The 12,170-nt window shown below is 45.9% G+C and overlaps 1 protein-coding gene across 5 annotated transcripts in view; it reads right to left on the bottom strand.

Moving 5' to 3' along the window:
- Nucleotides 1-12,170, bottom strand: part of Specc1 (sperm antigen with calponin homology and coiled-coil domains 1) — a 267,085-nt gene that overhangs the window by 181,699 nt on the left and 73,216 nt on the right. For all 5 annotated transcript variants that reach the window (XR_003845145.1, XM_021212939.2, XM_021212940.2 and 2 more), the window contains exon 2: nucleotides 10,806-10,975. Coding sequence is in view for 4 of the 5 variants with exons in the window: in XM_021212939.2 (XP_021068598.1) it covers nucleotides 10,806-10,952 (147 nt within the window). In the remaining variant the exon portion in view is untranslated. The remainder of the gene's footprint in view (nucleotides 1-10,805; nucleotides 10,976-12,170) is intronic.

Below are 12,170 nucleotides of genomic sequence, written 5' to 3'. Positions count from 1 at the left end.
AAAAAACCCCTGACCTCTAGTGGCAGGTAACTCTGTTTGTGATCCTCAAATGCAAGCAACTATCAACTGGGGTGAGGGTTTATTTAAAAGCACACACCTAATTTCCTCATTCCTTGGACACAACACCAGCCACCAACTTGCTGAGTCCCAAGGGACTGTGACAATGTTTAAAGCACCCTGACTGTAGACACTGAATATGAATCACCTCATAAATTTGTATTGTCTGGCAACTACATTAAAAAGGAAAAACAAATAAAGAAGCCATGGTGGACTGGCCAGATGCCTCAGTGGGTGAAAGTGCTTGCTACACCAGCCTGAGAAACCTGAGTTTGGTCCCCAGAACCATAGTGGCAGGAGAGAACAGTTTCCCAAACTGAACTCCACACTCTGTCCCAGCCCCATAAGGATAATGACACTACATTTTTAAAATAAATTTTATACAGCATGTAGTAGAACACGCCTCTTTAATCGCAGCACTTGGGAGGCAGAGGCAGGCAGATCTCTGTGAGTTTGAGGCCAGCCTGGTCTATACAGTGAGTTCCAGGACAGTGAGACCCTGGTGGGGGGGGGAGAGAGAGAGAGAGAAAGAGAGGAAGAAAGAGAGAGGGAGGGAGGGGCTAGGGAGAGAGAGACACACAGGAACAGAAAGAGTAAGAGAAAGAAAGGAAGGGGAAGGGAAGGGAGGGAGAGAAAAAGGAAGGAAGGGACGAAGGAAGGAAGGAAGGAAGGAAGGAAGGAAGGAAGGAAGGAAGGAAGGAAGGAAAGAAAGAAGGAAGGGGACAGAAGGAGGGAGGGATGAATTGATGGATAGGAGAGACAGGCAGGCAGGCAGACAGACAGACAGACAGACAGACACCTCATGGATGATGTCTATGTCAGTGAAGTGCCTGCTGCACAGGCATGAGGACCTGAGTTCGGATCCCCAGCACCCATATAAAAGTGCTGCACATCCCAGGGAGAGCAGAGCCCATTGACCAGCCAGCCTAGCCAACTGGGGAACTCCTGGTTTAGTAAGTTTGTCTCAAAATATAAGATAGATCGCAATCAAATAAGATCCCTATGTTGACCTCTGGCTTCCACACACACATACATGCACACCCATATACACACCCAAATGAACACACACATACACAAACACAGACAAGGAATTTGTTTATTTTTAAGTGAATCTATCAAAATATTATCAATATGTGATCAATCTAAAATGCTCATAGTCATTTAATGAAGAGATATCCTGAAAAATGCATAGTTCTTTTGTGGTATAAACACCATAGAATGTATGCCCACAAATCACTATACTATATGGTAAATATAGAGAGTATATGGATAATAATACATATGTGTGTATGTATGTAGATATTCTTTCTGGGGTCATGATGAATAAACAACCCAAGATTAAATCAAGAGAAAAGACATACTCAGGAGACGCAGGCGACAGCACCTATGAACGAGACTACCACAGCTTCATGGAGATTTCACAGCACCCTTCTTTCTTTGTAAGCAGGTATGCTCCATTACAGTTATCAAACACATTGCAAATACATAAACCAGAAACACAGCGTGTTATCAGCATCTGAAACCTTATCATAGTGAATAGATAGTTGGGTTGCCATTCCCTCATATGACTGGCAAAGCAGTCACACAAACGCCCTATCACACACACAGGAGCGATGCACTGTGCTCTGACACTACAAGCGCTATGCCACTAGGCTACAGAAATTCTACAGCCCCCTTATAATCTTATGGAGCCGTCTGATGTGTCCATCATTGGCTGAAGTCTCATCTCATAGCTCACGTGTATATTAGTGAGCTCTCCTGCAATTTTTGGTACTAACCCTTTAAACCTGGTTTAAGACCATACCTCCATTTTGATTGGGCACATTCTAAGGGCTCCATTGCCAAAGGTGGCTAGTGGCAACCATATTGAGAGTATCCTGTAGGAACTGTCACAGAACACTGCTTGGGTCTCAAGACTCAGGCAGTGGACCCTGCTGGAAGGCTGTACTCCTCCCAGGATATACTGCTACGGGATACGCTGAGACAACTTGACCTCCTTAAACAGGTCCCTAGCTGCTGGGCCCAGCAGCCTGTATAGAGCAAGCACAAGACCAGCATCTAACTAACTCAGGGGTTTTTTAATCTGTTTTTTTCCTTTGTTGTTCTCCTTCCCTTTTGTCAACAAGTAGAACATGCACAAAATGGCAACTAGGCTTACACAGGAGGTGAGAAGGCTGGCCATATGATTCACCAGGCGAGCCTAGGCATTAGGAGGCAAGAGAAAACCAGTGGGCAGAGATGAGTAGAGACTAGCTCGGGAGTCCATCCTTGGCCTAGCCTCTTTGAGATGCATTCTTGAACACTTGTCCCACAGAGATGTGGGAATCTTAGTGTCTGTTCATTGTGCTCTCATTCTTGTTCTTAGCCAAACTCTACCCAAAAACAGTGGGAAAAAAATAGCATCTGTACATAAAATGTAGATTATTCTTGCCTGATTCCTAAAACAGTACAGTATAACAGTTATTTAGATCGAATTAGATATTATAACTAATCCAGAGATGCTAGAGCCTAAGGCACACAGAGGGACTTGTAAATTCTGTGAAAACACCACACTGTTTCTGATAAGGACTTTGACATCAATGGTAATCCTGGAAGAAGATGCCTGTGGACAGTGATGTACAGCTTGAATTTCTTTTCTGCTCATACAAACTCAGATTTGATGATTGTAACTAAGTAAGCCCTGATACACAGGCTTGGCCCTTTACTGTGGCTGGAGTGATGGCGTGCTGTGGAGTGTTGAAGCCAGAGCGTGCACACTGCTGCTTGAATACCATGAGGAGGGTTCACCGCAGCAGCCTTGCCCACTCTCCCTGCATTGCATCCCCTGCCTTATTCCTCCACCTTCTGCAGCTCAGCCAGCATCTGAGATTAGGGATTCAGTTCTATTTGGGGTGGATTGGATTCAGTGTCCTATTTGTGAGCAGTAAAGACGTCCACATCCATTTACTCTCAAAGAAACATCACCTATGTGGCCCTGGCGGGGCTGTGGGATATGTGCTAGAGATTCCACTGCCCTTGCCGCTTGTAAGGTTTCCCTGGGGAAGGAAATCTGCTTGACTCTCTGATCATCACATTTCCCCCTCTTCTCTCCTGCTCTCTGGAGTTTCCATGGTCTTCTGCCCACCCTCAGCTGGAAAGGACCGGGTTAGCAAGGTGCAGGCACAGTTCAGCTCTTCCCGAGACCCCGCTGTTCTCGTCGTAGTATCAGTCAGCACCACGCTGTCCTCAGAAACGCTCCTGTACACTTCTTAAGTACTGTCCTGACACCCAACCTCTCTACCTAGCCCACCTCCCATCTCACACCTGGGTCTAGCCAGGCAAATGGATGGAACTAGAAAATATTATTATCCCGAGTGAGGTCATCCAGACACAAAAAGATAAATGTTGTGAGGTAAAAAGCTACATGCGAGGGAGGCAGAAGTGCTTGAGAGGGTATAGCAGGGTATTGTGATATGGAGGAGTAAGGGGGAGGGGATTTTAATTGAGGAGGAGGGTAGAAGGTAATATAAAAGCAGGAGGGATGGGGGAAAATAACACTAAGGGTATTGTGGTGGTTTGAATATGCTTGGCCCATAGGAAGTGGCACTATTAGGAGGTGTGGCCTTGTTGGAGGAAGTGTGTCATTGTGTAGGTGGACTTTGAGGTCTCCTAGTGATCAAGTTCCACCCAGAGTAGAAGAGAACCTTCTAGCTGCCTGCAGACTACAGTCTTCTAATGCTGCCTTCAGGTCAAGATGTAGAAGTCTTGGCTCCTCCTGCACCATGCCTGCCTGCACGCTGCCATGCTTCCCACCATGATGATAATGGCCTGAACCTCTGAAACTAAAAACCAGCTCCAATTAAATGTCTGCTTGGTCATGGTGTCTGCTCACAGCAATGAAACTCTAAGACAGTTATGTGTTAGTTACTCTTATAATGCTGAAACCAATATTGTGATCAAGGCAACTTACAAAGAAATGTTTGATTATGGGGGCAGGAAGCGCTGAGAGCTCAGGTCTAGATTCATAAGCAGGAGGCAGAGAAAGAGATCACTGGGGATTTTTTTTTTTTTTTTTTTGAGGTCTCAAAGCTAGGGAAAAGGTGTAGCACATTTCCTCTAAAAAAGGTCACACTTCTAAATCTTCCCCAAATAGTTCCACAAACTGGGGGCCAAGTATTCAAACACAGGAGCCTGTGGAGGTCATTCTCATTCAAATCACCACAGGATGTTTGAATAAGCCATGGGAAATCATTACTTTTAATCTACCTAAAATTGTATATCATAATAGAAGTCTATGTGTGTATACATACCTATAAATATGTATCTATATTTATAGGTACGTCTATACATTATATATATTATATATGTATATGTGCAAGAGCCATAGACGATCTAATAAAAAAAAAAAACAGTACCAGGCACAAGAAACTCACTTTTTGATTTGTTAATCAGGAGAGACCAAGAGACTCCCAAAATAATATAGGCTACAGCCCTTGCCCTCGGCTGACTCCCAGAGATTGAAGACAGGTCCCTACTTCTGAAAATACCATGCACGTCAGACAGGATGCGGAGGATCCAAGATGTCTTGAAACTGACTTGAAAGCATCTTTCCAGAAACTAGCTTGATAGAACAAGAAGGTGTTATGAGGTCTGCCAAGGGCAGGGAACACAGCAATGGTGTGCATGGCAGGATACCCCTAAGAGTACAATAGTGGCACTCAAGTCTTGACAGCAACCAACAGCTGTCTAAGCGAACTGTAAGGCAGCCTGCTCAACAGGAGGGAAATCATGACTGTTACAGTGAACCTAGCCACCTATTCAGGGTTCGTGAGGTCGTGGATCTTAGAGGAGAGCCCACTCCCACACCATATAAAACCATCATAATTCCTAATTACATTGTAAGTATATTCTTTGTGTTGGTTTGAATAGGAATGGCCCCCCCGTAGATTCTTGTATTTGAATGTTTGGCGACAGGGAGTGGCACTATTAGGAGGTATGGTCTTGTTGGAGTAGGTGTGGCCTTGTTGGAGGAAGTGTGTCACTGTGGAGGTGGGCTTTGAGGTGTCCTGTGCTCAAGCTATGTCCCAGTCTTCCCCATGCTGCCTGTGGATCAAGATGTAGAACTCTCAGTTCCTTCTCCAGCACTGTGTCTTCTATGATGATAATGGACTAAACCTCGGAAGCTATAAGCCAGCTCCAATTAAATGTTTTCTAAGAGTTGCTGTGGTCATGGTGAGTCTCACAGCAATAAAACCAATAAAATCCTAAGACATCCTCATACCCATAGATAATTATAGCTCTCACCCCTCATGAAAGAAACTTCTCTTTGCAATAGACAGAGACCATTACAGAAAACCACAACCAGTCAAACTGCCGAGAACAGCTGGTTGTGGGCACCGTACAAGCCGGAGGATCAAGAAATCTGCAGTAAGATTATGTCTCCTAAGAATGACAGGGAAACTTCACCCACGATACTCCGACTTTCACGGCTCCCTAAACAAAACCACACAAGTACACCAGCAATAGACATGCCCACATGGAAGGGGGAAATCTCAAGGGGTTCCCCGGCCCCAGAAAAAGAGCTCCTGGTAAGTAAGGAGTGCTGAGACGGAGAAAATAGCCTTCCCCAGGGATAAGTTCCCTAACTGTTATCCAATAGCAAGTGGCCAGCCCTGAAAACATTTACATACAAGTAACACTAAATGAACTGAGCAGGTTGTACTTATATATTTATGTGTATGTGTGTGTGTGTGTGTGTGTGTGTGTGTGTGTGTGTGTGTGTAAAACAGTAACAATTAAACAAAAGGAGACCATGACTTTGAGAGGGAGTAGGAGCGGGATAATGAAAGGGCTGGAAGGAGGAAAAGAAAGGGGAAAATGATTGTGATAATATTTTAATAAAAGAACTGTCCCAAGAACCACTTAAGAGAGCTGAGCATGGTGGTACATGCTTGCAGCCCTAAAATTCAGGAAGTTGAGACAAGAGGAGGGCAAGTTCCAGCCTACATCTCCAGCTTTGTGCCAATTTAAAATATATTCAATACTTTCCAAATATTACCGGTACACATATAAAATATTTTCAGTATATTATTAGTGGAATGAACATATTCACTTAAAATCTGAATTTTAAAATGTGCTAGTATGGCTTGAATTTTTATTTTATTTTTTTAATGATTTTTGAGTCAGGGCCTCTCTGTGTAGCCCTGATTGTCCTAGAACTCGTAGTCTGAATGCAGAGGCCGAGAGTTCACCTCTGCCCCCCCAAGTGCTGGGATTAAAGCGTGCAGCACTATGCCCAACTGTAACTAATTTTAATTAAAATAAATATTGTTAGCTGTGCCTGGTCTACTGTGACAGCTATTCTTGGTTATCAACTTGACTACATCTGGAATTAACTAAAACCCAAGTGTTTGACCACACTTGTGAGAGATTTTTTTTTTCTTTATTAAATTCTTTGAAGTAAAAAGAACCACCTTTAATCTGGATCCTTCGAGGTGGGAAGCTTCACCTTTAAGCTAGGTAGATAATAAAGCAGATAAGATGACCCGCTCTGTGGACAGTCAGCCTCCACCCCTTCCACCCCCTACCCCGCCATCCCTGTCATTGACCATTGGGCCTGTGAACCAAGTAGCCATGGTGGCAGAGATGGAGGTTATAAATGGGTTTGACAACATGGACTGCCACTCACTAAGGCTGGTCTGGCTACAGCTGCTGCTGAATGCCAGATCTGCCAACACTGAGCCCCAGATATGGCACCATTCCTCTGGGTGACCAGTCAGACTTGGTAACAGGTTGATGACATTGAACCACTTCTTCTGTGGAAAGAACAATGCTTCGTTCTTACTGGAGTAGTTACATACTCTGTTCTTGGGTTTGCCTTTTCCTGCGCATAATGTTTCTGCCAAAACTACCATCTATTGACTTACAGAATGCCTTAATCCAGTGTTATATTATTTCCCACAGAGAAAAGCAACAGTGGGCCCACCATCATGGAATCCACTAGTGTTACCATGCTCTACCATCCTGAAGCAGCCGGCCTGACAGAAAGATGGAATGACCTTTTGAAGACACAATTACAATACCAACGAGGTGGCAGGGACTTGGAAAGCTGGGACAGAGCTCTCCTGAAGGCAGTATATGCTTTGAATCAGCATCCAACATAGTTTCTCCTATAGACAGAATCCACAGGTCCAGGGACCAAGGGATGGAAAGGGGAATAGTTTCACTCACTGTCACCCCTAATGACCCACTAGGAAAAACTCTGCTCCCTGTTCCTGTGAGCTTAAGTTCTGCTGGTCTAGGGGCAGAGAGAGCTCCTGCCAGGAGCCACAACAAACATTCCATTAAACTGGAAGCTCAGGCTTCCTCCTGGCCACTTTGGGCTTCTAACGCCATTAAGCCAACTGGCTAAGAAAGGCATAACAGTGTTAGGAGGGGTGACTGGTTCAGATTATCATGGGGAAATCAGATTGCTTCTTCACAATGGAAGTAAGAAAGTTTATGTCTGGAATGCATTAGTTCTTTTAGGGCATCTCTTGGTGCTACTGTGTTCTGTGATTAAAGTCAATGTGAAAATATAACAGTCTAATCCAGGCAGGATGACAAAGGGGTGGAGGAAATACAGAATGGGGAGTAGAGAAAGGTAGTCATAAATACCAGCTAAGGCCACGTGGCCACCTGTAGAAAGGAGGATTATAACTGACAGGAGTGCTTCCTTTGTTAAGAATGTGTTTATAATTAATCCCAGCACTCGGGAGGCAGAGGCAGGCAGATTTCTGAGTTCAAGGCCAGCCTGTTCTACAAAGTGAGTTCCAGGACAGCCAGGGCTATACAGAGAAACCCTGTCTTGAAAAACCAAAAAAAAAAAAAAAAAAAAGAATGTGTTTGTACAGATATTCCTTGATTTCCTTTTCATGTAATGTATCAGGGACTATTATATTTAAGCTTTGAGATATTAAAAGGATGTCCCAAAAGGGACATTGACCCTTACTCTAAAATCTATAATTTTATAACTACATTTGTGGTTGTTCATGTGATAGCTAAATCATGTTAGGCATAATTATGTCTTGATTAAATATATAACTCATTTGCAGTTGTATGTGGGGTAGTTACATCATATTAGTGAAATTATAACCTGGTTATTGTTTTCATTTGGAAATTAAGCATGGCAGAAGGAGATATGATTGTATGTCAAGCTGACAAGGGGTGGACTTATGATGGCTACTTTTGGTTGTCAACTTGACTATACCTGTGAGAGGCTTTTTTCTTAAATGACTTGAAATGGGACAGGTCCCAGCTGGTGGCAGCCTATATAACGGACATGAAAGAAGAAAGCTCTTTGCCAGCTTGTCCTCACTCTGGCTGCCAACTCCATTCCTTCACTGGCAGTAAAGCCTACTTCTTTGGGATTCTGGCATATACTGAAGACCAGATAGATATCCAGCCGTATGGACTAAACTTCTAGATTTTTGTACTCTCTATTGGTAGACAGGCATTGTTGGACTAGCAGGACCACCAAGCCATTTTAATAAATCAATAACTCTCTCCCTTTCCCTCTCCCCCTCCCCCTCTCTTTCCCCCTTTCCCCCCCCTCTCTCTCTCACACACACACACTCCAGGACAGCCAGGGCCACACAGTGACACTCTGTCCCCCAAAAGTTGCTGTTAGATGGAATAAGAAAATACTAGAAATGACACTTTAGCCTAGGACGACAGAATAACAAAATTATTTGTCAGATGTTTGATCCACGTTAACTCCTCTTAGCAATAGGCATTGCCTCCAACTCACAGACGAGAAGGCACAAGTCTAGAGCAGGTGGTTCTAACCCCTGCCTGAGAGTTCAGTTGCACAGTGGCTCAGTCTGCCTTAGACTGGTCTGACTGCCCTGACTCTCTCAGAAGAAGAAAGGGGGGGGGCATGGTATTTGAGAAAAACTAAGTGCTTAGCAGGCAGCACAGGATTTCCTAAGCAGAACCATGTACAGAGTACTGCCTCCTGGAGCTCATAGCCAGCCACAGGGAGACAGGCTCACTCAATGAACCAGAGGTGCAATGGAGTAAGAGCTGTGGGGATGCTGAGGAGGGTAAGGAGCGTGGATGCAGTCAGGAGCGTGGCACACAGAATACTCAAGGATGACCTCTGACACAGTGCCCTCTAGGCAGAGACAGGAGACAGCACAGACACACCTCTGTAGGAGTGTGCTTGGCATGTCCAAGGGGCAGTTACCACAGACTCTGGAACTTTGTGGCTTGAACTCTGGGAGCCAAGGTGTAGAGGAGTATGGCAGTGTCTAATCAAACAATCAAACAAAACAAACAAACAAACAAACACTAATCCTAACAGCATCTCTGGTGACTAGAAGGGCTTTCCTTTTCACTCACTCAAATAGAATGAGCTCACATGGGTGTTGAGCAGAGAAGGGACACACCACACATGCTAAGGGACTCCTGTTGAGGACAGAATGCTGGAACACCAAAATTAAAGCAGAGCCGTGGTCTGGGGAGCCTGGGCTTTGGCCACAGAGGAGGCTACATGGCTTCAGGTAAAATCTCTTCCTCAGGCAGAAGGGAATGGTTTCTCACTGGTGCGTTGTGGGACATGAACAGAGGCGCGTGCAAGGCTGATGCTGAGGATGCCGGTCTAAGGAAGCTAAAGGGAGGAGTGGACCGAGGAGGAGCAGCCTGGGAGGTGACAGAGATGGGTTTGGACGTGTCACACTCCGGTGGCCGTCGGACACGCAAGGCAGCGGGAAGGCTCCTGATGGGACTATGGACATTTGGATACCATCCGCAGAACAGATGTTATCACCTGGAGAATGGCTCTCAACTGGGGGCAGTCCTGGAATCTGGGAGTGTGCACTTTTAGATGTCACCATGAATAGATGTGCAAATTGATATTAACATATGGCAGGATGGGAAATTTACATATTCTGTAATACACATGAGACATCTCATGTCAAGTGTGGACCACCTTGGAGCATCTTTCGGGCCTTTGGCCTCCCTTAATGTCACACAGAAAGACGGGAATTTCCCTTACAATTCTCAGATGCCTTGACTTCTCTAAGAGCATAACCCTCGTAGTGGAAATGGAAAGGAGCACCCTGTCTTGGAACGTCCTGAGAGCACTCAGCATTTCTCTCACTTGGCAGCATCCTTCATGGCCCTCGGGGTTCCACGGGGCCTTTGCACAACCGTGCTTGGGCACTGCAGATAGAGAGAAATACCTCCCTTCTACTCACACTCGCGTTAGTGCACTGGTTTTTCAAATGCCTGCTTGCAGTTAGCAACACTCTCCATAAATTTCATCCCAGCACAGAAAGGAAGGGCTACAGGTTCATGGGAACCCTGACGCAGAGGGTGGATGTAAGAGGGGAAAAGCTGAGCCCAGACTTAGGCCTGTTCTCTGTTAGATGCCAAGGGGATAAGGAGGAGGGAGGAAATGAGAGCGGAATGCAGTCCTTGGTGAAGGGCATTATCGGCCATGTAGAGAGGTCAAGCAACGATCAGAATGGTTCTGTATGAGCCTGACTCCATCTAGGGGAGCCAGAGAGAGCATCCACTTAAGCCAGGACAGACGGCCTCAAGTGCTGCATTAAATCTCTCCACCCTGGGTCACTCCACTGTCCTCTACTCACTTCATCCCTTAGATCAGGACTTGCTGTTTCTCTGGACCCCCTCTTCGGGAACCGATGGAGTTCACTAATTGCCCTCTTCATCCCTGCCCCCCGAGACACTGGGCATCCTCACAGCCCTGCCCTGCAAGTCTGTACCTTACTCAGCCGAGACTCAAAGGCCAGCGAGGTTGAAGACTTGGAACTCTTCATGCCAGAAGGAGTGCCAGGGAGGGGTCGAGTGCGATCAGGACCATGGCTGCCCGCTTTGGCGACTGGACTCCAGGGCTTGGTGGCACTCCGCATGATGTCCCGGGGAGACCTTCTCTCTGTAGGAGGGTAAAAGGGAAAACACATGTCTCCAAAACTGTACTCGTGAGTGTCATGATAAAGCATTACAAACTCCATTCACCAAGCTCACAGATGCCACCACAGAATGGGGGTAGGGTTTAGGCAGGCACAGAACATTATCCCTAAGATGCTACCTTTTCATGCTGCTTGTCTTTACACCTCTGAACAGGGCAACCTGAATGATACTCTGTCATCACAGACACCTAACAGATTTGTGTTACACCACACATCTATAAGCACATTCATGCATGTGTGCTTTTACACACACACACACACACACACACACCAACTGCTTGCATCAAGATATAAATGCCTGCTTCCAAGGCATGGTGGCACATGCCTTTAATCTCAGCACTCGGGAGGCAGAGGCAGGCAGATTTCTATGAGTTCGAGGTCAGCCTGGTCTACAAAATGAGTCCAGGACAGCGGCTCTGGGCTCTGTTACATGGGAAAAACCCTACTTCAAAAAAAAAACAAAACAACAAACAAACAAAAGATAGCAGCTTGCAGCTGAAGACCTAGGAGAAACTCCGAATCCCGAGACAGAAGAGAGAGCATCCCAGGTCCAGCCACCAACGGTCCCCCATGATCACCTTCTTCCTCCAAGCCTCAGCCTCCGCTGTCAACAGCATCACAAGGCTGAATCAAAAGCCCTGGTGTCTTTCTGCCACCATCTTGCCTCCGCCTATCCCTGTGAGCTCTGGTATGGCATCCAAACCACAGTGTTCCATCTTTTCAAAGGACACCCACACATGACAAGCAATTCCAGCAGCCAGTCTCATGGGACACAAGGCTCTGACTAACCATGCTTAAGGGTGGTCGCTGGTGCTCAGAATGGAGGGTCTCCTCTGCCTTACAACACCCCAGGACCCCTGGATAAACCACACACAGCTCTGCAGTCCAGCTCAGGCTGCCACCACTTCACACCCCTGTCCCTTTCCTGACCAGAAGCAACCATTTCAACAGACAATATCTGTCTCCCCCAGAGTCACCCAGTTCCTCTTTTTGCTTAAACAAAGTGATTAGACTCCTAGACACATGTGCCCTGTTTAGCTGATATGTTCTGCAGCTATATAAACGTGGCTAACAATGAAATCCTTTGTTAGAGATTCGGCAGCACAGCTCAAGCTTGTGCCTGCTGTAAACTAGGCCCTGGGTGCCATCCCTGGCACC

The sequence above is a fragment of the Mus pahari genome, chromosome 14 (genome assembly GCF_900095145.1).
Source record: "Mus pahari chromosome 14, PAHARI_EIJ_v1.1, whole genome shotgun sequence".
Taxonomy (NCBI): Eukaryota; Metazoa; Chordata; class Mammalia; order Rodentia; family Muridae; genus Mus; species Mus pahari.
This window is presented reverse-complemented; position numbering and strand designations above follow the sequence as displayed.